The 25,165-nt window shown below is 47.5% G+C and overlaps 3 protein-coding genes across 3 annotated transcripts in view; 1 reads left to right on the forward strand and 2 right to left on the reverse strand.

The window, feature by feature from the left end:
- iqch (IQ motif containing H) overlaps positions 1-11,500 on the reverse strand; it is a 19,519-nt gene extending 8,019 nt beyond the window's left edge. Inside the window, exons 1-14 of the mRNA XM_067234449.1 lie at positions 11,363-11,500; positions 11,005-11,127; positions 10,748-10,845; positions 10,585-10,660; positions 10,324-10,443; positions 8,430-8,547; positions 8,216-8,335; positions 7,799-7,980; positions 7,098-7,667; positions 6,362-6,428; positions 5,058-5,141; positions 4,753-4,943; positions 3,563-3,835; positions 3,257-3,445 (exon numbers count right to left, since the gene is read on the reverse strand). Coding sequence (XP_067090550.1) covers positions 3,257-3,445; positions 3,563-3,835; positions 4,753-4,943; positions 5,058-5,141; positions 6,362-6,428; positions 7,098-7,667; positions 7,799-7,980; positions 8,216-8,335; positions 8,430-8,547; positions 10,324-10,443; positions 10,585-10,660; positions 10,748-10,845; positions 11,005-11,127; positions 11,363-11,413 — 2,262 coding nt within the window. The 5' untranslated portion in view covers positions 11,414-11,500. The remainder of the gene's footprint in view (positions 1-3,256; positions 3,446-3,562; positions 3,836-4,752; positions 4,944-5,057; positions 5,142-6,361; positions 6,429-7,097; positions 7,668-7,798; positions 7,981-8,215; positions 8,336-8,429; positions 8,548-10,323; positions 10,444-10,584; positions 10,661-10,747; positions 10,846-11,004; positions 11,128-11,362) is intronic.
- Positions 11,501-11,844: 344 nt separating this feature from the next.
- On the forward strand, positions 11,845-15,066 carry aagab (alpha and gamma adaptin binding protein). Its single transcript, XM_067234981.1, has 10 exons — positions 11,845-12,040; positions 12,673-12,863; positions 12,956-13,052; positions 13,169-13,258; positions 13,348-13,431; positions 13,545-13,624; positions 13,755-13,851; positions 13,979-14,083; positions 14,264-14,313; positions 14,482-15,066. Exons 1-10 carry the CDS (start codon positions 11,947-11,949, stop codon positions 14,557-14,559), a joined length of 966 nt encoding a protein of 321 aa, XP_067091082.1. The 5' UTR covers positions 11,845-11,946; the 3' UTR covers positions 14,560-15,066.
- Positions 15,067-15,160: 94 nt separating this feature from the next.
- Positions 15,161-24,798, reverse strand: smad3b (SMAD family member 3b). The gene is made up of 9 exons (XM_067234276.1): positions 24,441-24,798; positions 21,363-21,556; positions 21,108-21,242; positions 20,812-20,886; positions 20,678-20,728; positions 19,356-19,568; positions 19,035-19,172; positions 18,796-18,940; positions 15,161-17,238 (listed from the first exon to the last, which is right to left on the reverse strand). The coding sequence occupies exons 1-9, from the start codon at positions 24,641-24,643 to the stop codon at positions 17,115-17,117; spliced, it is 1,278 nt and encodes a 425-aa protein (XP_067090377.1). The 5' UTR covers positions 24,644-24,798; the 3' UTR covers positions 15,161-17,114.
- Positions 24,799-25,165: the final 367 nt, after the last annotated feature.

Genomic DNA, 25,165 nt, shown 5'->3' on the forward strand with positions numbered 1-25,165 from the left:
ACTGTAACAACTCGAGGGACATGTCCTGGAACTAGCCTGAGTGCAGTCTCTGGCCTTAACACAGTGGGACAGTCCTGACTGGTTTCATTCTTAAGCAGTAACACAGTCGTTGCATTAGTCCAAAGCTCTGTGGGGAATAAGCCTGTACTGTGTTGTAAATGGACCGCATGGAAATAGGGATGGGCAATAAGTGAATATTTCTTAGTCAGAGCAATCAGGCTATTAGGCATATCCATTTGGATATCATCTGTACTAACAGGAACCTTGTAGCCCATTTGGAAATAAAGTTGCTATAGAGGTCACATTAATAGTCGCTAACAAAGATATTACATGTTGTGATTATCCCACATCGTGTCTATGTGAATAACTAAAATAAGTTGTCCTACTCAATTTGTCTGCACACAGCCGACGAGAAAGGCCATATTCACTCCATCTGTTGATGCTATTACGTGTCATTTTCCCTCTGCAACCTAATGATCCATTCAGACTGTGTGTTTGTAAGCGTGAGTGTGTCTACGGCTCCATTCAGGCGTTGAATGGGTCCAGATCTACACGTCTTTAACTTCTTTCTGTGTAAATGGTGTGGAGGTCCTGGGGGGGGGCTGCAGCCCATGGACCCCAATGATGTGTAGGGGGGCTCTGCAGCCATGTCCTTCTTCCAGCCCCCTCCAGGGCTGGCCCCCTCCAGCAGCCTGGAGCTGGCTGGCCCCCTCCAGGGCTGGCCCCCTCCAGCAGCCTGGAGCTGGCTGGCCCAGGCATTATTCTAGCAGGCCACATGGCGCTCCTCTATTCTTCCTCTCTGTGAGTTTAGCCAGCCTTCTCTTCACGCTGAGCCCAGCACAACAGTCAATAATTAAACAATATGCGCACAGTCTGCTAAAAACACAGGGCAACTCTCTCCTCCCTCCCCTGTCTCATGTTTCATGGTTTATCTTTGAGGTGTGAGGCAGGCATAACAATTGCCCCCAGCAAAACTGCAGATCCTAGGAAATATGGTTATTTACATTTTTACATTACGGTGTTTCATGAATAATTGATTTAAACTGTGAGCTGCATTTCTTTTAATGAACACAGCAATTGTCTTTATCAACAAACATTAACTGTATGCACCTATTCATGGATAGTTGTTTACAAATAGCAATATGTATTCAATTCATTGAGAGTGGCATTTATACCATTACTACTGCAATTGCAGCATTTCATGCTACAGTAATGAGAACTTTATCTCAATATCTGTTGCTGTGTTTGATTGTCTGTATTTCCCACCATGAAGATAAGTTAGAAGACCCATCAAATATTGATGTGTTTGAGTTTGCCTTAAATCTAACGGACAATGCACAGGCTAGGCAAGCTGTTATACTTTACAACCATTAGTTGTCGAGCGCCCACTCTGAAAGATACACAAAGCATCGTGAAAAAAGAGAGGCAAGGCGATCATTTAGGGAGAAGAGGGACTAACAGTAACATAACCTCAATGCACCCCATCTTGTCATTGATTAAAAGAGCAAGGTGTAGAGCTGGGCCTGGGCAAAGTGCTGCCTCCATATGGCCCTGGAGCCCCAGGGCTGTGGGCCTGGAGCTCCAGGGCCGTGGGCCTGGGGCAGGCAGGGGGCCTTGCTGCCCGGCTCTCCCTGGGACCCCAGCTGGTGGGGAAAAAAGCCATTTACTCTGCCTTCTACGTCGCCGCCACCGAGCCGCCATTATGGACCTTGGCTGTGGCTCAACCACTCTGTGTCGTAATTAACAGCACCGATGTTCCAACAATTACAGCCCCGGTCGAGGCCCGCTCGCTCCGTGAATCAGGGACAGACTTAATGGTTAAAAGGGAGAGTTGGGTCTTCAGACCTTGAGATGACGGCTGCTCTAAGGGACGGTATAAAAACGGCAAAAGCAGTGTGCTCCAAGCCCATAATGATTAGCTTGTAATTAGTTTGCACAAAGCATCCTGTTAAATGGCAAAACAAGTAATTAACACATGACAGGAAATCAAAAGCTACTTTGAAAGCATATACGGAATCGGAGCCACAGGCCCAGAAGCTGTGTGGACTCATTAGAAGGGTGCTCCATTAATGCATTGCTAACTGTTAAACACATGCATGCCACTTTCTGTTTTGAATATGCTGCAAAGATACACTTTCATTCATATGCTGGTGCTTCAATTATAAACGTTTCAATTCAAGTTCATTCCATAGTCCACTACAGTAGTATTCACACATTAGTCTACCACAATAAAACCTTCACTGGCCATGGATTACCATGTTAACATCATGATTCACTCCGGTATGTTGAAGAGGGTTTTAAGGTGAAAATGAATGCACAGATCGGTGAGTGGGAGTGAAGCTCTCTCTGAGCCATGTTCACTCTGGACGGCTCGAAACTGTCACTGCCAAGGTGAATTACTGGATTCATTCAACCTACTTTGCAGTTAGTTTGCTGTCCTCTTCTACATGTAAAATCCAACTAATGCGCTTCTGTAAATAATGGATATTGGCTCGAGGAACTTGTATCTATTCACGCCATTTATCGATTGCTGTGTGAGGAAATACCGTGCCGTCAGGACTTTGGATGATTTGAGTCATAGAACTGACCCTATGGCTCGTCCACTGACATCACGGTGACCTTTGCAGTGGCAGGGGCATGTAGGCTCTCGCGATCGCAACGCCTGTGACTGTTCCCGACATAATCGTATGATAATGGCGCTGCACAGAACCGTGGGCCCCTCCGTGGAGTCTCTCAAGCGGTCGCTTGTCATAAATGAGTGAAAGAGTGGGGGAGGGGAAGGAGGGAGGGAGGGAGGGAGGGAGGGAGGGAGGGAGGGGAGGGAGGGAGCGGAGGGAGGGAGGGAGGGAGGGAGGGGAGGGAGGGAGGGGAGGGAGGGAGGGAGGGAGGGAGCGGAGGGAGGGAGGGAGGGAGGGAGGGAGGGAGGGAGGGAGGGAAGGGGAGGGGAGGGAGGGAGGGAGGGAGGGAGGGAGGGAGGGAGGGAGGGAGGGAGGGAGGGAGGGAGGGAGGGAGGGAGGGAGGGAGGGAGGGAGGGAGGGAGGGAGGGAGGGAGGGAGGGAGGGAGGGAGGGAGGGAGGGAGGGAGGGGAGGGAGGGAGGGGAGGGAGGGAGGGAGGGAGGGAGGGAGGGAGGGAGGGAGGGAGGGAGGGAGGGAGGGAGGGAGGGAGGGAGGGAGGGAGGGAGGGAGGGAGGGAGGGAGGGAGGGAGGGAGGGAGGGAGGGAGGGGTGGTGTTGGGGGAAAGGGTCACCTCTCGTACCTGAGCCCAGGCGGTCCTCCAGCGTTGAGGCCCGTGGCGCTGGAACTCCTGCTGGGCCCAGGCGTAGCAGCTCAGGTGGGACACGTCGCAGAACGCCGTGCCTCGACCCCCCAGCTCCGCGTCCATCTTGAAGAGCCAGCGCCGCACGTCCATGTTGTCCGTCATCAGCCGGGCGAGGGTGTCGTGGAGCTGGAGGACACGGGAGGGAAAGGCTCATGTGGAGGAACAGCGATAAAGGAAACTTCCAGAAGTACTGGGAGAGAATCAGGTGTGTGGGGGGGGGTCTGGTAGGGATGCTGTGAGGACCTGCTGTAAGGAGTAGATGTCCCACTGGCCGGGGGAGACGTCGACCTCGGCACTGGTGAAGACCCTCCTGCCTCCAGACTTGGTGCCGTAGAGCTGGGCCACGGCGGGCTCCGGGCCCAGGATGGCCACCCCCAGCTCGTCAGCCACGGCCAGGTCGTCCACGTGGGCCACCCCGCCCACTATGTAGGCCCGCTTGCCCTGGATCAGGTTCCGGATGCGCCGTAGGGTGTGGGGGCTGTACTTGAGCAGCGTGGACAGGCACATGTTGTGGGTCTGAAGGAGAGGACAGAGGACAGTGGCTGCGTGTGCGTTCGGTCCTGATAGATACACAACAGCAAACACACAACTGCTCCGTCATGGTAGCAGCCAGCGGGGGTCGTGACCTCTCCTGTATTTCAGCGGGTTCAATTGATAAAAGCTGCCAATGCAAAGCCTTCCCCTATCCTTCACATCTTTAATGTGTGATAGCAATGGGTTCCTTGGGAAAACAACTAATTACTTAACATCTGTATTTATTTGATCCACATGGAATTATGCCTTCTGTCACTGGCAGAATGTGCTGGCGGCCATGGGTAACAGTGATTCATCTCAGCAACACGTCTGGCATAGTTTAACAACAAAGCAGCAGGAAAATCAATAGAGAAAAACGAATGCTGCCACGCTACGCTTTCATCTGGAGCAGGAAACACTTACATGAAGCAGTGAATAATAAGTGATTTAACTCATCTCGTCAAATCAGTGCTCTGCTGAAGCAGGTGGTGTCTATAGGAATATCCTAATAAGTAAATGTACTGTATATGGTAAAGAGCATTAAACTACCCAATCGTGATTTCGAATTCCCTTAAAGGTTTAACCTAGATTAATTATTTAACAGCCTTACATGAAACATGAAAACATGAAATATGTGTCTCATGATCATTCTCATTAAAAGACAATAAAAATGCTAACATGGATGAATCAAATCGGACTGTTCACGGTGGGCTTCAAAATAAACCTCCTCCAGCACCCCCTTGAGGAGAATATATAAACTTCAGATGGGCACAGAAATCAACTGGTGCCTGACTCCATCCAGTAAGGCAAGAGTAATACTTGAAATAATTAATCTGCAAAAAAAAAAATACAATTAGCCTAATAAATAACCTACTTAAGAGAAACATCTGGGGAACCTGCATGGATGAGGTGGTCCTTACCGGGAAGTATTCCAGAGCGTCAGGCGTGATGATGGTGAAGCGTTCGACGCAGGGGGCCTGAGCGGGCCCTGCCTCGCCCCCCTCCCCATCCCCCTCCCTGCCCCCCTGCAGGCTCAGCAGTCTGGTGTAGTACAGGGCCAGATCCTCCCCCAGGTTCACCGGAGACACATAGATCACCTGCACCTTCTCATCTGCACAACACAGCAGCCGGGACAAGCGCACCAGAGCCCCGCAGATGAGGCTGCTGTAGCGTGAAACGGTGCAGTGTGTATTGCGGCAGCGTGTGTGTGTGTGTGTGTTCCTACCCCTCACGTCACACAGACGACCCATCTGGATGTTCTGCAGGATGTCGAAGCCCTTCAGGCTGAAGCGATGGGGATGCGGGTAGCCTGCCACAGGGATAGCAGGGTTACAATCACCGCTTACCGCCGTGGTAGAATACAACATGTAGTATCAAATGAGGGCTTATTCCAGATTCCAGTATTGTGACCTCCACTAACTAGCAGTAATATCCATAATAAGCCCTGCGGACCAATGTCAAATCAGATAGCTCGGGAACAAACAGACAGGGCCAGACCGAGAAAGGTTCACTCTGGAGTGTATGTGAGGGGATTCTCCAATGAATAAAGGTAATTAAATGATTGAATTCATGCTAATTAACAACAATGGGGTTCAACTTCCTAATTATCCTTGCTCACACAGCACTCTCCTCAGCCACCCTAAGTGCAAATAAAGCATTCCATCTGCTGGTAATTAGGCCTAATAATTTCAGACTATTGTTTAATGATTTAGAATGCACATCTGATTACTGTCAAAATGAGACATACTTTTTCAAACTGACGTAACGATGGATTCTAGCCTACCCGTTCTGCTTACAGTAAAAGGGAGGGATTGTTTCTCGAGTAGCCTTTTTTTTAGTCCATTGCTTTCAATTCTCTAGTGTCCCTTATGAAATATCCATCCATAATGGATTTTCATTCGCTTAATCTCCAAATTAAATGGCGATTGAGGCTAAATTGTTCAGTTCCCTGGCATTTGCACTCTCATCATGTTCAGAGTGGGTTTTTTCCCTGCCGAGACACATTTAGGGGAGAGGCAGCTTGCAGTCAGGCTCCAGATCGGAGCAGAGCAGCAGTGTGGTGAGGCAGGCCTGGAGAGGTGCAGTGTGAGCAGGCAGGCTGAGGACAGGCAGGCTGAGAGCAGGCAGGCTGAGGACAGGCAGGCTGAGAGCAGGCAGGCTGAGAGCAGGCAGGCTGAGAACAGGCAGGCTGAGAGCAGGCAGGCTGAGAGCAGGCAGGCTGAGAGCAGGCAGGCTGAGAACAGGCAGGCTGAGAGCAGGCAGGCTGAGAACAGGCAGGCTGAGAGCAGGCAGGCTGAGAGCAGGCAGGCTGAGAGCAGGCAGGCTGAGAGCAGGCAGGCTGAGGACAGGCAGGCTGAGAGCAGGCAGGCTGAGGACAGGCAGGCTGAGAGCAGGCAGGCTGAGGACAGGCAGGCTGAGAGCAGGCAGGCTGAGAGCAGGCAGGCTGAGAGCAGGCAGGCTGAGGACAGGCAGGCTGAGAGCAGGCAGGCTGAGAGCAGGCAGAGAGCAGGCAGGCTGAGAGATAGCTACCTAATGAGGGGATGTGGATAATGGTCCTCCAGGAAGACTGGATGTGTTTCCAGTTGGCTGCCAGATGCTGGAGATGAGATAGGAACAGTGATGAGTGAGAGGACTGCCTGCTCATGCACACTCACACACACTCACACACACATACACTCACACAGACACACACACACAAACTCAACACTTCACTGAACAGCTAAAACACATCAAGCTTGTATTTCTCTGGGCCTAACAGGACCAACCAAGCATAAAAAATCACCTTAATTAAATTATGTGCTTACTTAGAAACATCTTCTCTAAATTAATTCACTTAGTAAGGTACATGATGATTCTGCCAGGGGAAGATTAAAGGCTTAATTAACAGGGTATGAATGTTTAAATGCTGAGAACATACATTCGTGCATGTATACATGCACCAAATTCTGGTAAAAATAAATTAATTTGTAGAGGCTAATTAAACTGCCTGTGATCATAAAGATGTTACAAGCAAGATGACAGCCTAAACAAGACATCTGCGCTGACACATGGAAATTATACACATTGCATATGGGAGGATTGCGCTGTCATATACCTGCCTAAAACTCCTCATCAAAAACAGACTATTCATTTTACTAGACTCCAGTTAATTTAGATGTCGGTAATGAAGGTTATATCCACATTTGTGGTGAAAGGGCTGCCGTGCGTCGAGGGTGTGTGTATGTGTGTTGCAAGGTAGAGACAGGGTCTGTACAACCAGCCGCACCTGGGCTCTGGTGCGGAAGTTCTCCAGGTGTCTGAGGCGTGTTGCCTGCAGGGCCTTCCTGACACGGCCCAGCTGAGCGTGCATCAGCCAGGAGATGGCTATGGTCCCTGCTGCCCATTTACGCTTGCGGTGAAGCAGGTAGGCAGCACGGGCGGTGTGCCGCCTCCAGCAGGTCTGGATGCGGACTGCGGCCACTTCTGTGCCGCCCTCCCCCTTGTAGCGCTGACCTGGGCGGTACACCAGGTCCCACACCTCCTCCCTGTTCTCCAGCACAGAGAGGAGGCGCTCCACAGAGCTGCCGCCATCTCCGGCCCAGGCCGGCCCCCTACCCTGGGCCGGCCCCCTACCCTGGGCCAGCTCCACCAAGCGCCTCCCGTTCACCTGCGCCCTGGGCACAGCAAACTCCCGGAGCAGCCTCTCCAGGCTCCACAGAGCCTCCACCACGGTGCTCCAGCTCAGGCAGTAGTGCTGCTTGAAGCAGCAGAAATCAGGTGCTGTGGGGTTGATCCGCCCCTCCGTGATGACAAAGGACAATTTACTGATGACCAGGGGAGCTGGAGAGGGCCGACACTGCGGAGAGACACGGGGGGCGGTACTGTAACTCGCTGTGGTTGAACGAAATTCAAGGTAAACATTAAGTACTAACATTACTCTGGTCGTTCGCTCTCGTTTGTAATTAGGGTCTGGTTTAAGGATGATACCTGAGGGTTGAGAGACGCGAGTCGGGCAGCGCCTTGCGACAGGTGCCGTTGGTTGGAGGTCTTGGAGGCGGCGGAGGGGGGAGGGGTGTGGGTCCAGGTGGGTGGCCGTTCGTGTTCAGCTTTCGTCATCTCCTTACCCAAAGTAAAATCCTTCAGACACTTGGACGTCCTCTCTGGTGAAGCTGAAAAAAAACAGCGGCATTTCCACTCTATCACACAGGCTGTGTGTTTACTGTAGCTAACCAGGCACAGACATCACTGTCAAATCTGACTGGCAGCTGTCCCTACAGGCAAGCCAGCCCTTTAAATACAGATGACTTCAGGTAAAGGATTTAGACAGAAAGGCCCAAAGCAAAACGACAGCTTATGTTCATTTTTCTCTGGGTTACATTTCCAAGATTAGAGGAAGGTACTGACCGGTCTTAGAGGACTGCTCTCTGTGATGGAGAGGAGCTGCCTTTGGATGCATAGAGGTCTGAAACAAACATAGTTCTGCAGCTGACAGGGGGAAACCCTTCTCTACGAGACTCGCCATGCCTGGAATAAAAAAAGACTACATATCAGGACCTAGAGCATTCCCAGCGCCTTGCGGACAGTACTGCTGTATGGAAAGGGAAGGAAGTGTGTTCACCTGCTTTCATGTCATCCTCAGACAGTGGGGGAGCCAAGTAGAGGTTGCAGCGCGTGGCCCCTGGCACGATGGATAGACTTCCCACGGTGGGCCCTGTGACTACTTTGTGAGATGGAACCTAATGAGACAAAACAGGAGGAAACATCTTGCTTTGTATGGATCTTGGAATGAACCCACCACCCTCCCTGACTGTAGCACAATACTGGCCTCGAGGCCCATCAAAAAGAAACATCAAACTACAAGTTTGATAGCTTGTTCAACTAGAGGGCTATTAGTCTCGGATCACTGACTAGAGTTTCCTCAAAACAAAACTTTGCGAAAGGCTAGGAGGCAACCATCCATTAATCAGACCAGTGGCAGCTTGTTGATGTCAGGAAATATGACTTTCTGGCAGCGAGAGTGTAAAAGGGAGGGAAGGAATGCTGTGTGATTACAACCAACAGATTTTCTGCATTCATTAAAGGAAAGAAAGCTAAAAACACAGCAGTTAAAACTATTGTAACGTGGCAAATAAGTTCCCTCCCTGCAGCAGTCAATCAGTCGGAGATGATAAAACGTATTCATTTTACTGTTCAACAAAAATTACACAGATGTTTTATTGCTTTGGAATACAAAAACGTCCAGCCAAAGCTGGAAGTTTCGAGCTTCACTGTAGAAACGATGTATGAGATACGACCTATGGGATGAAATTCTCATACGGTTTCACCCGACACAAGGCACAAACTTGTGCTTGAAAAGAACACTGAAGGGAAGGCAGCCTGCACCATTTCTGCCTTGCTGTTCCTCCAGACTCTTCACCTGATGCTAGCCTGCTTGTGTCTCCTCAGACCACTGAGCTCTCTGACAGACCTCTGGCAGTAGCCAGGTGCTGAGAGAGACACTCCTTAAAGGCACACATCTGTTTCAGACGTGTTGGGGGGGGGGGGGGGGGGAATAGGGGCATCTTTGCGAAAAATTGCAAAAGTGCAAAAGCTGCTTCCCAGACAGGAGGAGAGGAGAGCTGGCCGAAGCAGCAAGAGGAAGCAACGGGCAGAGAGCCAGTGGTTACCAGTTGGGTAGGCTACGGCTGTCTTATTGGCATGCTGGAGCAGGTATCCACTCCTGTCCAGAGACAGCTGTAAACCAGCAGCCCATAGCACAGCAATCAGGCGCAGGTTTCCTTAATAGAATGCTGATGTACTGCAATCTGCTCCTCTCCGCTTCTTGCAGCCAGCTCTTACGTCCTCCTCTTATTCAGAGTGACAGCCTCGGTCCTCGTGACAAGCCCAGTATACGGGAGCAGGGGGGAGATTGGAGGGGAAAGCTGAGCATGAAAACTGTCTGGAACGAATGGCGACCTTTGAAAAGATTAATTTGTTTACAAAGACATGTGCTGGCTGTCATCTCTAAACCATGTGACCTTCACACCACAGTCTGTCTCTGGGCATGGGGAATTGAGTCATCTGTTAACATAAACTGTCCTATCACTTCTTATTTCAGCGGGTGGCATCTGCCTTTAGGTTTCAGGCAATGATTTGGAGCTGGAAACTTTCCATCGTTGAACACCAATTGTCTAATTCGTCTCAATTACAAACCTGAAATAATTTCTAATCAAGTCCAGAAGTAGGTGTTTTATGTATGTATTGATGTGCCACATCAACAAAAGCCAAGATGTGCTGAGTGAATCAACCTTTTAAAACGTGAAAAATATTACAAAGTACATAAACAAATAGTGGCTTCTAATAGCAACATGTTTAGAGGCGGCCAAATATTTCAATCATCTTTGCAAAATCCACATACTTACTGGTCACATCAGATCGTTTACTATCATTTACTGTCATTTCTGAAGAAAATATGCAGCAGAAATATCACAAATTCTCACACAAGTCTACGTACAGTAAAGACTACTACTCACTGAGATGGTTGATCTTTTGGGCAGGTCAGGAAGCTGTATTCCATAGCTCTGGTGCATGACAACTCTGTTCTTTGGGTGAACGGGATTACAAAGCAAGCGCATCGTCAACGCCGCCTTGTGCTGTGAAACAGAGCATTAGAAACGTATTCAACCCAACTGTCAGTTCTAAAATGTATTGTCATAATGTTGGCTTGTTCTAGTCGTGACGGTTTTTAAGAAAATCTAGTCCTGAAGGTTAGTGGGTGCAGGAGGATACTTAACCTTCTCCCCAGCTGAAGGCATCACACCCTGCCCTCTTTGAGGGCGCATGTCTGGGATACTCTCAAGAGATGGTTTCCTGTGTAAAAGACCACAAGTTTTTCATACCTCTCACAAAAGAGTGACAGGTCAGAGTGATGGTTTGGCAGTCCTATTGCTTGCTTACCATTTGGATATCTGAACTTTCTTTTTTTCCAAGTCTTCGATGCTTGGAAGTGTCAGCACCTGTTTATTCACTGTCTTTAAATACTCTTCAGCTCGCCTCTATTGACAGATAATGATTATAATAATGCAGAAATAACTATTATATTTCAAAAAATGTGGATGTTCTTTTTTAATTTGCTAGCACATCTGTCATCAAATAAATGTGAAGGGTCCCAATTCTGTAAAATGGTCTAACAGAAAGGCCCACCAAGCACTCACTCTGATTCCATTTTCGGTCCTGTGAATGGCAGTGTCCAAAGCTTTGATGTTAAATGTTTCTCCTTTTTCATGAAGTGTAATCCTGCCAAGACTACGCTTCAGTTTTTTCAAATCATCTTGAACCTGGATAATCATAGAGATTATAAAACGTTGATAATGAAAACCGTCAGGTCTTCTACAACCACACATAGCTCAATAAAAGGCAACCATATAGCTCTATGGAAACTCCTTATGATTTCTTATATCAGTTCTGAATCATTAATTAATTGATATACCTAGCTCTACAGTAGTGCTAACTTTGTTTAAAGCCGGTTCACACATTTTTTCGTAGTAGCTAGTCTAACTAGACTACATTTACCTGGATTAAAACACTTCCCAGTTCATCTGTGTTGTGAAGGATATCTGCCATTTCTTTGTAAAACAAAGTCTACAGTCTTTGTAAAACAAAACTTTTTCAGAGATTCATGATAAAGTGAGATTGATCTGATTGCTTCCCCTCTTCATCCATTAATACCACGTCTGTCTAGATCACTTGTTGTTACTGAAAGCATGTCACTTTCCACATAATTTCTAGTTACAAAATTGGTAACATAGTAGCCATGACAACGGGACACTAATTCCGGAAGCAGAAATAACATCGTGCATTAAATTGAATATCAAACTAGCTAAATACAAATGTGTATATTGGAGATATTACCAAACATGTCAAACTGGTAGATATTAAATACATTTAGACACACATACACATTCACAAGCCGCTTAAAAATGCTTTGTTTCTGTATGGACATTTTGGTACCGGAAATACTCGCTACCGCTGCAGGTTCAGAGTTGAGAGGACGTGACTCACTCGAGTCAAGTTGCGAAGAAGGTTTGTTTTGCTAGTAACAGCTGAGCTAGCTCGCCGGGTAGTATTTTATATTAACGGTTGTTGAGCCTTGCAATATGTCAGTGTCTGAAGAAGGCACAGCAACTGTTGTTCCGTCTGTCCTCATTACAAGCTGTGACATTGGCTTTAAAGAGGAGGAACTAATAAAACGTAAGTTTTAACAACGAGACAGTGACAGGAAGCCGGGTATACAGTACTACTGCCCTAGTAGTATAGGCTATGTGAGTTAGCTAGCTAGCATTACTAGCTATATATGTCTTCACTTCATCTAGATAGCTAATTTTCTTTAGTATTAATTTGAGGAAATAAGCTTTGGCTAGCTTCCCTTTTGAAGCAGATAATTAATGATCGTCTTATTCGTGTGTGCTATGTATGTTTTTACATTGTCGTCGACATAAGTATTAGCTACAGTAACAGCTGTCAACTGCCTTGCTAATATCAACGTTAGTCTATGATAAGGTTGAGCACACACTCAACTGTCCAGTATCATACATAATAATAAGGTTAATTTCTAATCATCATGGATGCAGCATGTCATTGATACAGAACTGTTTTATATTCATAGGACAAAAGACATGTAGACAAGTCTTAACACTCAGGTCTTTATATATATCTATGTTAACACTACCCCTAACTGTCATTGTCACGTCATATCCACCTAGTGGCTAGCCACATCCGTAGAGTTCAGGTTATACACTTTAGTAACTGATACGCAAATACAATCACTCCAACAATAGCTATCCATAAAGTTTGAATCTACCTCACTTTTATTTATTTTTCAGAAATCATTGGTACAACGTCTTTGCCAGAGCCCTCAAAGCAGCAAGAATCTGTGATTTGGTATCCATGGACGATCAACAACAAGTACTACACAGCAGACGTCAGTCTATGTGTAGTGCCCAGCACGTTCCAAATGACATCCGAGATAGCGCAGTCCATGCAAGCTTTCATAGCTTACTTTGACAGTACAGTGGTAAGTCATATTATATTTGAAATGTGCATTGACACCCGAAGGTCACAACAGGTGCATCAGCTGCCTCCGCAACCTTATTTTTCCCCTCACAGAAGGATGGTTTAGACAGACTGTCCCCGTGGGTGTCTGTGGTGGAAGATCTTGCTCCTGAGGTGCTTATCCTGGTGTGTGACCGTGTATGTGAGAGCGGTGAGTTGGACTACAGCTTGTTACGGTTTGGACACTTCCATGTCTACAATGGAATCACTCAGTTACATTTTAAATCTGATTTTGGAGATCCATTCTAAGTGTATGAATTGTCCCAGGTGTTACTAGACACGAGGCACAGCAGTGGTGTTTAGGCCATGCCTTTGAGCTGGTGGAACTCAACCCTCTAGACCTACCAGATGAAGATGGTAAGACTGCACTGCTGACAAAAAAAAGTCTCATGGTTACTTTCATCTAAAGCATTCATCACATTCGCTGTCTTCATATTGTTTGTCAGATGACTTCCCAGAGTCTACCGGAGTGAAGAGGATTGTCCAGGCCCTCAACGCTAACGTGTGGTCCAGTGTAGAAATGAAGGATGGTGAGATGCCGTTAAATACCATATCTATTGAATTTTATCGTGTCACTTAGATATGTGTCAAATATGTTACTAGAGATGGCCATACTATTACATTCATGATCTCCTTCTCATAGAGCACAATCAGGGCTTTGGCCTGATGAGCAGCTTAGTGGCCTCCAGACACAACAACCCACGGCCCAGCCAAGAATCCTCCGTGAGTCTCATCTTCAGCCCGCTTTGTAATGTATTTGTATGTCTGTGAGTTGGTATCCATCTCTGTATGGATTTTCCATCTGTGTGGTTATATAGCAACAGGCACCACTGAATCTCGTTTTGATCGGCAGTGCTCCAGTTTGCCAGGAGAGGGCGTAAATGACAGCGAAGAGGCAGCAAGGACAGAGACCAGTGAGAACTCAGAGACACAGATTGACACATTAGTTGGTGAGTTTGAGCTGCATTTTTTTTCTTTCAAAGCATCTAGTATTATTCTTACCATAATCTACAAATCATTGTGGTTTTTTTTTAGGCAAATAATTGCATCATTATTATCCCTCATTTGCATCTCTAGATCCAATGATTGACATGGACATTCAGGAGTTGGCCAATCTAACAGTCGGAGATGCAGACGTGGAGAACTTTGAACGTCTTTTTACCAAACTAAAGGAGATGAAAGGTGCCAAAAACCATGAATGTCAATGACATACAAATGCATTCTTCCAGGTTAAAATTAACATAAATTAGACACCAGTAAAGATGCCACTCAGGATGCCTGAATTCGATTTTTTGTGCTCTAAAACTAGTAAGTTAGCTGCAACAAACTTGTGTACAAATAAACTCTGTTTTTTCGTCGTAGATAAAGCCTCTTCCTTACCCCATGAGCAGAGAAAGGTTCATGCAGAAAAGGTAGGCATCATCCTCTTCCTGAAAACATAAGAAAAATACAAAATAACAATTTGAGACGCAAAATGTCAACCAGTACCAGGCTATCGTTTAAGGACAGGATGTGATGTCACCAGATTCAAACAATGACTGTGCATCTTACGAGTAACCCCAAGTTTACTTGTCTCTCAGGTTGCTAAAGCTTTTTGGATGGCAATCGGAGGAGACCAGGATGAGATCGAAGGCCTTTCATCTGGAGAAGAGAGTTAAAACATGATTAAGTCTTCTTTTCCTATGGTCCATCCCTGACACCTACCCTAGGGCTCCCAGACCCAGCCCCCCAGCTCCTAACACTGAGAGTGACCAGAGACTGGGTAGGACCCACGCCAGACTGAGACTTCATCATGATATTTACTTACTTGTTTCGGTCTCAGTGTGAATTCATGCTGTTGGATTGTCTCATTAAGAACAGAGAACTTGGAAGCAAGTACACAAAGCTCAGTGGGTTGCTGTGGTAACGCTTGCTTACGGTGTCTCCTCTTATGGTCTGTCATCCATGAGTGAATCTGAAGACTTGATGATGGTAAAAGTTCAAAAGAATCATCATGTACTGTAGGTGGATTAGTCTGGTTTGTGTTTAGCTTTTGTATTGATCGTCCATATTTGTTCAGGGCACAAATGGCCTCATCAGATAATCATTTTTAAGATGTAAATCTACAGGATTTCACTTCTACATACATCGTTAAAGGCTCCTGAATAAATTTCCTCTATAATCAAGCACCATGTCTATTTCTACCGGTCTTAACTCTTCTTTAAATAAATATCTTGAACTTGATACATCACAGTTGGAAAGTGACAGAACATTACATTATTTACTTTATTAAAGAACATTTAATGAAATGGTCATGGATAACAAAACAGATTCAACTAAACATTAAGTAAATAACAAGGAAAGTAACATTTATAATAAAACGAAGCAATTTAAGAGTACAAAGGAAAATAAGTACTGATACTTGACAACACATTATTTCATACATATTCTTTACAAAACATCTCCTTTTGGAGAGACAAACTACTTTGATGCAGTATTTCAGTTAAGCACCATAACTACTAAAATATATTACATAACTCACCAGTCTCCTTTTAATTAATGAGTACAGTAATGTGGTGATTTGGCAGACAAAACATAAACAATCCAGCGCTGGTTTATACTATACCAATTTTCTTCTTTTTTTTTTTTTTACATACAGGATGTATAGATTTTCTTTCAGACACATTGGGGTTTTGCATGACTAATAAAAAATACTCTCAAATAGATCCTAAAATCTAGTAAAAATAAAACATAGCTTGACTCAGATTAATGTAGCCAAATTCCTCTTAGTTCAAAAATATATCTACAGCTGCCAACTTTGGCGCAATTTATTGAAAATAGTCTGTTCTTTGTGGCAAATGTGTTAAAATCTCAATTTTAAAAAGTCATGCGTCTGTCTGGCAGGTATACTGTTGTGAGATAATTCCCTGTGGCAGCGGCTCCGACTCCTTGGCTCAAGTGTTTCTAATACAAGCCATCTTTCATTACCCTAGAAATAGGTTTGTTCAACCTCAATGGGGAAACAGTAAAAATATATTTTGTTTGCAAAATAATTGACAAAATGTCTCTTTTCACTGAGCAAATTACACTTCACATTAGGATTCTCTCTATCAACAATATAGTTTAAATACAAATTCAGTGACTGACCGGGCAGTTTGTTTATATCGTTATTGAGATATGAGGGGAAAGTACTCAGTACTTAGAAAACTATTAACACTAAATGTATAGCCCACAAGTTTTTAAATTTGTCCTTATACAAAGATATTCTATATCCATCTACTAATCTTGAGAACACATTAACTTTAGACATTCCAAATACGCATGAAACCATCTGCTCATAACCCTTTCGGCTGTTGTATCTGAACCCAACATGAAAGAATAGTTACAAAAATCATACAATTACTTTTCTTTACGTAACAAAAAAAAAGTTGTAATATTTTCCTTTATCAGATATGATAAAAAAGAACCACAATTGAAAGACATGATTATAAAATCATGCATTGAAAAACAAGACATGTGTCTGTTACTTCTCTTAGAACTATGGCTAACATGCTATGTCTGACTGTTCAGAACAAAATTACACAACGTACAAATCTAGACAACCATCAAATGGACACGCTAAATGCTACTCTTGTGAAGAAAGTGCTTTTGACAGTGAGTGTGTGGTGTAATGGTAGGAGTCTGTTAACAGGTAGGAGTGATGGTACTAATAGGAAATAATGCACCTGAATGCAGTCTTCTGCATCTGAATACTGACTTCTTAATCTACACCTATCCTGACTCTTGTCTGCTGTGAGTGTGGGGCGCTAGGGTGAGGGTGAGTGTGGGGCGCTAGGGTGAGGTTGAGGCGCTAGGGTGAGGGTGAGTGTGGGGCGCTAGGGTGAGGGTGAGGCGCTAGGGTGAGGGTGAGTGTGGGGCGCTAGGGTGAGGTTGAGGCGCTAGGGTGAGGGTGAGGCGCGAGGGTGAGTGTGGGGCGCGAGGGTGAGGTTGAGTGTGAGGCGCTAGGGTGAGGGTGTGTGAGGCGCGAGGGTGAGTGTGGGGCGCGAGGGTGAGGTTGAGTGTGAGGCGCTAGGGTGAGGGTGAGTGTGAGGCGCGAGGGTGAGGTTGAGTGTGAGGCGCAAGGGTGAGATTGAGTGTGAGGCGCTAGGGTGAGGGTGAGTGTGAGGCGCTAGGGTGAGGGTGAGTGTGAGGCGCGAGGGTGAGGTTGAGTGTGAGGCGCTAGGGTGAGCTGGTCCTAAGACACGCTGGAACAGCGGATGCTGGGGGAGCCCATCTGAGTGAGCACCTTGTCCAGCCACTGCAGGGGCCCGTTGAGATGCAGCTCTATCCAGCAGGGGGTGCTGGTCACCGTCTGACGCCTGGTGGGAGGACAAAGTTAATATACGGCACCATGGGGCAATCCAAATAAACTCTGAGACTAATGAGAAATGATTCTTCATAAGATGACTCATTTGAGAAATGAAAATATATATATATTTGGACGTGCGCATCAACATGACCAGTCCTTTTCAGAGACACTCTCAGAGCCAACCATGGTTCTAGCAGGTCTGTTTTACTTCCAGGGTGTTTTGAGACTGAAACGTGACACACGCCACTAGGACTCCGGTGGGAATCCCCCTAGTGCTCTGTGCATCGTTCACCTCCCTCCGCTCCTCCCCCACACCCCTGCATGCCTCCAACATTCCTCCCCAGTTACTCAACTCTCTCCAGCCGTCTCGCCCCACCCTTCCCCCCGCCCTCTACCTCTCGCACCAGGGCCTCTCCAAGTAGGCCTGCCGGAGCACAAAGGCCTCTCGCTCTTTGTCCTGCTCTGCCCTGCTCTTGCCCGGCTCCTCAGTCCCCTATCCTGACCACCGGTCGACTGTGGCCCTTCCTGGCCTGGGCAGCTCCACGATGTGACGTTCTAATGCTGTGGAACTCAGACTCCCCCAAACACAGGAGGCTCTGCCAGGCCAAACACACCAGCGGCAACCCAGCTCGCCTCTGCCTCCCTGGAGGCACCTCGTCAGCCACACAGCCATGGCTCTCAGGCACGTTCAACCACAACGTCCACAAGGCTACACCTCAGGCTTTTATTGAAACAAAAGTAGTCTCAGAACAGCAGGGCTCAGAGCCTTTTTAAATGTCTTATCAGATGAGATAAAGAAAAAGGGTGGGCCCTCTACTTGGAACAGTTATGGCAACCTCATACATACACAGGGTATGCTTTGACACACTGAACACAGGAAAACCTGAAGTATTAGTTCAGTAAGTATGTGTTACAATTCTGGGGGGGGGGGGGAAAGTAAAAGTGGACAAAGTGTCTCAGAGAGAGAGAGAGAGAGAGAGAGAGAGAGAGAGAGAGAGACAACTGGGGAAGGAGAGAGAAAAAGTGAGAGTGAGCGAGCGAGGAGATGGAGTAGGCGTGAGAAAGGTAGAGTGGGTGTCGGGTGTAATCAGAGCCAGGTTGTAAGTGGCTCCACATGCTGTGGTGTCTGCAGACAGCTTTTTTTTTTTTTCTCCTGAGGACCAGGGCAGGCCCCCTGTCGGCCGGCCGGCCCCCGGCCCAGCGGACAGCCCTGACCACAGACCACAGAGGGGGGGACAGAGAGCCTGCAAGCTCCCACATTCACTTATGTGTTTATCTAAGAGGTTGTGGTGGAGCTGCTGAGGGGAGGTGAGTCATTCTCTTGCTGCAGTCTGTCGTCTGGACTGAGCCAGGGACAGGGAAGATTTTAAACCCCTAGATATGACTCAACCTCGACAGACAGCTTGCATTAACAAGTTGACATTTTGACAGTACTCTCAAAACAACGATGACTCTCTGTGTGTGAGAGAGCATGCAACGTTTTTACATTCATGGCATAGGGATCGAGTTGTTCAAATTGAGTTCATGAAAAGTCTAAGGAGCTGTGTGTGTGTGTGTGTGTGTGTACCTGTACTCGGCTCCCCAGCCCTTGACGAAGCTCATGCGGATGGTGCACATGCGGGTCAGCTGGTAGACGGCTTCAAAGCCCTGGTTCACTGACTGGGCCAGCAGGGCAGCAAACTCCTGGTTGTTGAAGATCTTCAAATTACATCCTAGGAAATACAAACACACGACCACATCCTGACTCTCTGTGTGCGTGAGCGTGCTGAGTCGGTGGTGCGAGCGTCTGTCTGTGTCTGTGTGTACCAGGGGGGATCTTGCAGACGGTGGCAGGATGCCAGCCGTAGCGCTGGTTGCAGTTGGGACTCTGGACAAAGATGGCATTGTCGCTGAGACACTCGGCAAACACCTCCCCGCCGATGTAGTACAACCTCACCCCCCGACCTGGAAGGGGAGAGAGGGAAGAGGCAGTCAGAGCAGCTCTACCCTCCCTGTGGGGTCGGGCCCAACAAACACGGCAGAGGGGGGAGGAGGAGTGGGAGGGAGGGAGGGAGGGAGGGAGGGAGGGAGGGAGGGAGGGAGGGAGGGAGGGAGGGAGGGAGGGAGGGAGGGGTGGAGGCGCTGTACCGATGTGTCTGCGCGTGAGCTCCACAGCCGCGTTACGGTTGACGTTGGACAGCAGGCCCAGGCAGAAGCGCTCCGAGTTGGACGGGTCGGTGAAGCCGTCCACGGTCAGCGAGGGCTGCGAGGCGTGGAAGGTCTCGCCCACGCGCTGGTTCAGCTCGTAGTAGGAGATGGAGCACCAGAAGGCCGACTCGCAGTACGTCACCGGCTGAAGGTCTGGGAGGAGGAGAAGGGGGGTGGGGGGGGGGGTGGGGGGGAAGAGACGAAAGCAAACAGGAGACGTGAGGGAGGGAGGACAAGGAATGAGCTCTGTGATAAACAAGTTAGGTTAAAGTGGCGTTCGATGTGTGGGGGGGTGGAAAGGTAAAGCAGTCCACAGACAGACCGGTAATTGATGGAGGAGAACACAACGCTGCCTCTTTCCCAGGAGTCGGGTCAGGCCTAGCCTGGTCAGACCAGCCAGCCACGTGAAATAACCATTTCTCTGCTGGTGACCCCCCTAGTGGCCCTCCATCCAGATAGAATAACCAGGCAACAGGATATGATCATTATTACATTACCCTGTGCTGTCTGTGTCAACTCTACCAGAGGACCTCAAAGGGTTAGAGACAAAGGCTTCTTTCATAGTGTATTTCCTCTGCCACCCCCCCCCCCCCCCCCCCCCCCAGGTTAAGCTTCCCAGACCTGCAGTATACCAGCACGGGCCTTCAGCTGCCTCGCTCTCTCCCTTCAACCCACCCACACACGCACACACACCTAGATACACATTCCAATCTGGGCAAGACTGTTGGCAGGTGGTTCCAACCATTTATAAACACAGCCCTGATAAGAATGCTGCTGGCAGTCAGCTGTTTGCTTTTGGGCCTGCTAATCTCTTCGATTGACCAGCACCAGGGAAGTAGCACGATCACACTGGACTCCTAATTGCACAGAGGCCCAGTGAACTCCAGTTATGCCCAGGACATGTCAGATATAATCCTGCAGATTAATATCTTTCCTGGTTGGGAGAGGGCGGTATTTCTAGAGATAAGACAGGTCGCTGAGGAGGGGGCACATCCAGCTCTGTATGGTAGCTGACTGAGGGGTACGGGCTCGACGGTCAGGCAAGCAGGTCCCTGCTGTGGCTGGGATAAAGTCAGCTGGACAACATCCAGAGTTCCACCTTCTGAAGGAAGCCGTGTGATTGTGACCAGATCTGGATCGACATGGGCTCCAACCTCACTAGAACCTCAGAAGGATGGGCCTTGAAGACACGGATGTACGTTTACTTTTCACGGTATCACAAATTGTCCAGGTTTAGCTGCAAGCAAGTTGAAAGTCCTTACCGAGACTGTTGTGAGTTGGCGAAACAGGATTGGGCGACAGACTGGGTGAACCTGCAAGAAGAGAGAGAGGAGGTTGTGAGTGTAGAAGTTAGCGTGTGTGTACATGCGTGTGTGTGTGTGTGTGTGTGTGTTACCTGTGTCCATGCTGTGGTTGAGCAGGTGGTCACTGGTCTCTCCATCCTCACTCAGATACCCTGGAGGAGGGGTTTCTGAAACACACATTCACAAACAGGTCAGCCATGTGCTTTCTTTAAGACGTATGTCAGAGGTCTTTCCGTTCTAGTTTACCGTAAGCTTGTTAGACTAGCACCTTAGTTCAATTTAAATAACAACCTTAAAGACTTAACCTTTCTACAGTATGCCCAATTTGGTGTGTGTGTGTGTGTGTGTGCTAAATGAACAGTTTCATGCAGAATGAAGAGGCTCTCACCCGGGATGTAGTGGCTCTGGGGCTCGATCCCAGCAGGGAAGTTGGTGTTCTCAGGGATGGAGTGGCTGTAGTCGTCCAGAGGAGGGAACTCTGTGGGGACGTCCGAGTAGCGCGGTACCAGGACAGGAGGCAGGACTGCAACACACACACACACACACACGGGTACTCAGTCTCTCACACTGCAGCAGCAGAAGACCTGGACACACACACACACACACTTCAGGCCTGGTCCATGGACGAGGCTGTTGTACTTACTTGGTGTCTCCACGCGCTGGTAGTGGTATGGGTTGACACACACCTCATCCTTCTTGGTGTGGAATGCAAACTCACAGAGGTCGATGGCCCTCAGCTCGTGGTGGGACTGCAGGTCCGGCCAGCGCCACAGGCGACAGTAGATGACGTGAGGAAGGCCTTTCCTGTGGGACACCTGCAGGCGCCCGTCCAGAGACCTGAGGACACGCAACACACAGGACATTAGCCTCCAGCTACAGTATTTTACTGTCACGGACAGGCAGCCCAACCATCACTTATAGGACAGTGTTTCCCCTACCATTATATTAGGGGGGCCCCCCCCGCCAGGTCAAGTTAATTTTGTAAAAAAAAAAAAAAAACTTCTATAGTGCCAGATCACAAAATAAGTCATTTAAGGTTACCTTTCCTATAAAACAGGTCTATAGCTTGCTGTTTTATTAAACAAACTAAATGGCCTTATGTTATATATCTTATTTACACAACAGCATTTCATTTCTGTCTCTACATGGTCGGTCCACCCCCCAAAGTTGTAAACCTAGGGGAAACACTGTAGGACATACCTTCAGAGTAGGCAGGCCCTAAGTTTTGCGCTTTTTCAAAAGCCTTCAATGTACTGTTTGCTTATGAATTCAGTGTATTAGCATGGGCATGAAAGAAGGTATTCTACACCAGACTTCCCTACAGCCCTCTCCAAACAAGGTACACAACTCAACATGAGCTATGAGCCGTCTCAGTATACAAACACTCACATGCCAGACTAGTAATACAAATATGAATCCAACGAGACACTGTAAACGTTCAGGTGTAAACGTTCCAATTCAAGCTCACAGAAAACCCCTCAGGCAGTGGAAGAAAGATACATTGACTGAGAGCTACAAGCGGCCCAGTCTGGTAAAGGCTTGTCTGCGAGCAGAACAGGTCGTTCTGCTGCCTACTGTCAGGTCCGCTCCCTACACAGACCCCAGTGTGGTGGCCCTCTCTCCCCCAGTCCCAGCCTCCTCTGAAGGGCTCACAGACAGGATACGTGTGGTTCTCATTCCTCACGGTGGCTCTGCCTCCTCTGACCAGGCACCAGGGGGGAGACTGAAGGAAAAACACAGACACCCTGAACCCCCCACAGCCTCCTGTCACAGCCAAGACGATAAGCCTGCTCTGCCCCCCACCCCCCCCCCCACCACCACCACCCCCGCATAGACAGCTACTTCCTGAGGGAGTGTGTGCATGTGTGAGTTTAGCAACCCAAAACCAAGAGGCCCACAGAGTAAACTGATCCATTTATCGGCCCTTTTGACATGTAGCCTGCTTGACTGCACTCCATCATGGAGACACTGGTATTTTGAGGTTCATGGCAAACCTACAGTCACACTACACTCTAGGGACAGGGGTGTAGGTCACCATAGCCTGAAGGAAGAGGTTGGTTCATTATGATCACCAGTTACCCACCGACACCAAGCCTTCTGGGTATAAGGTTATGGATAAGGATAAGAGGGTGATAATACACTGTCTCATATTGGCTGGACAGCCTAGTGATGGGTGAAAACTGGATTGGCGCCCCACCTTGACCCACCCCCCCCCCCCCCCCCCCCAGACGCTGGAAAAGCAGCCTCTCCCATGGCCACATCACACAAGGTGATGACAGTGCAGCACAAAGCGGGCTTGTTGTCTGTGCGCAGAACGGCCCCAGGAGATAATGAAGCAGTCCCTGCTACTGAGGCCTGAGGCTACACCACAAACAACCAGCAGTCCACACCCTCCCACAACCCGTGCAGCGCAGACGCCGGATATGAGCATAGAGGCCTGCGTCAAGCTACACTACGCCGGAGCTTATCCTGCACTGATACACATGCGTCTTTACTGGTAGCGGAATCCATGCATCTGCTGGACTGGCTTGGCTTTCACAGTGCTGTCGCAGAGAAGCAGGATGTCTGCAGGCCTCCTGTTCCACACCTCCTATGTGTGCATGTGTGTTGAGGCGAAGGCTTGAAATAAAATAAAGAATAACTCTTCTTCTGAATAATTATTACTTCACAGTGCCATTTTTTTTCCACATAATTCTTAAACTGTATTACATAAATAACTAGAGAGTTCCCACATCCAGCTTCAATCCAACTCTCACTCTATAGTCAAAACACTGACCCTGCCCACTGACTCACCAGTAACAGCCACCCATCTGTCCTGTAAGGACTTGTAGAAGCATTTCAAACCCTCAGGGAAAAAGACTCATCGTTATGGCTTGTCACCTCGCTCAAGCAAGAACTAACCAAGGCAACAGGCTTCATACTAATGAAGACCTCTCTCTCTCTCTCTCTCTCCATATTTATATATAAGTATATTGATAATTTCAGATAACTCGTCTGGCATGTCATATTTTGGCTAGGTTACTGACATCTGCCCTGATATAACGGTTAATAAGGGTAGCTGCCATCAAACCGGCCTAGCCAGCAAGTTGCATTAGGACATACTGTAACAGGCTTAGTTAGCTACGCTAGCTAACTGCTACTAGCTTGGGCAAATACTAGTCGTGAGGCCACGACACAGATGTATTTACCAGATATGAGCTACCTAGTGCTAACGTTCGTTTAGCATATACACAAGCAATTAAAAGTAGAATTATGCAGTACCTTGTAACAGTAATTTATGCTGTAACTAGAATTAAGTGCAAACATGCACATTTAAAATATAAAGGGGCTGGTAGCTAGCAAAATCGAAATACTCCGTATAAGCTGTCATTGCCAAAACCTCGCTAGCTAGTACTAGATTGATAACTAGCGTAGATATGCTACAGTACTTATAACTAATCAATGGGTACTAAATATGTCGTACCATTAACATTCGAAAAAAAATCAAGTGTTGAATAGCAATGTTGAGTGATAAACAAGCGGTGAACTGTTCATCATGCAGTCTAATACAAGCTAACAAGTATTAAACCATAACAACGCAGCTCGCTATCAGTACAGTAGCTAGCGGTTACTACTTGCTACTGTAGTCAGTACTAGCAAGCTACTAGTCTAGCTGTCTAGCTTGTGACGTTCGTTAGAGCCACCCAAATAGAAGGTTAGCTAGTTAGCTAGTTACTTTTACCTCGGAATAGTTATGCATTTCGTGTTTATATTCTGCGTTGTAATGGCTTTTTCCAACTCGTCCAGTTGTCCCGTCTTTTTCAACTTTTTCACCAGACTTTTGACAGCCTTTTCACACCATTTCTCCTCTTGTCCATTCTGCTCCCCCTTCTTCCAGCCCAGAAGCCTCTTTACAATCGGAGGAGTGAAGGGCAATATCGACATCTTGAGATTGTCAGTGAGAAGTAAGTTACGTTTCAAGACCGTATTATGGCCCTCCTAAAAATCTAGACACACAATTCACAAAAACGTCGCGGTCTTCTTCTTGTCAGAAATGTTAAAGCTCGCTGGCAACGGGAATGCTGTGTGCGCTCGACGGCCGCTCGCGGTACTCAGTTCAAGTTGACTGGCTCTCTTTTCTGTGGACTTCTCTCCGGGCGTTCTAATCGCCCGTCTGCCCCTCCCCCTACACACAAGAGAATACAACCATGTTCAGTTAATGTACTTTTTCCGTTATACTTTGCATGTTTTTTGTGTACTTTGTTATGTGAGATTAGTAGGCCTACATGCTTCATTTTATACACTAATTGTGTAAAACCTTCGGATATTTAAACTTTTATCTCTGTTTTATCACACATTGACAAATTAAACTGTCATAATCTCGATACACAGTTAAACCCTATCAATATGTTGAATAAAAACTCTAGAGCACAAATATATGCAAGTCTGGTTCATTGAGTGTCATTG

The sequence above is a fragment of the Osmerus mordax genome, chromosome 4, assembly GCF_038355195.1.
Source record: "Osmerus mordax isolate fOsmMor3 chromosome 4, fOsmMor3.pri, whole genome shotgun sequence".
Lineage (NCBI taxonomy): Eukaryota > Metazoa > Chordata > Actinopteri > Osmeriformes > Osmeridae > Osmerus > Osmerus mordax.

Excerpts from the sequence above, each read along its gene's own strand:
- aagab (XM_067234981.1), top strand. The coding sequence starts at position 11,947 with ATGTCAGTGTCTGAAGAAGGCACAGCAACTGTTGTTCCGTCTGTCCTC. Across the intron at positions 13,432-13,544 it reads CAGTGTAGAAATGAAGGATG|AGCACAATCAGGGCTTTGGC; the intron begins GTGAGATGCCGT and ends TCCTTCTCATAG. Across the intron at positions 14,314-14,481 it reads GAAAGGTTCATGCAGAAAAG|GTTGCTAAAGCTTTTTGGAT; the intron begins GTAGGCATCATC and ends CTTGTCTCTCAG.
- smad3b (XM_067234276.1), bottom strand. The coding sequence starts at position 24,643 with ATGTCGATATTGCCCTTCACTCCTCCGATTGTAAAGAGGCTTCTGGGC. Across the intron at positions 18,941-19,034 it reads CGTCTGCAAGATCCCCCCTG|GATGTAATTTGAAGATCTTC; the intron begins GTACACACAGAC and ends TGTATTTCCTAG. Across the intron at positions 17,239-18,795 it reads GGCTGGGGAGCCGAGTACAG|GCGTCAGACGGTGACCAGCA; the intron begins GTACACACACAC and ends TCCTCCCACCAG.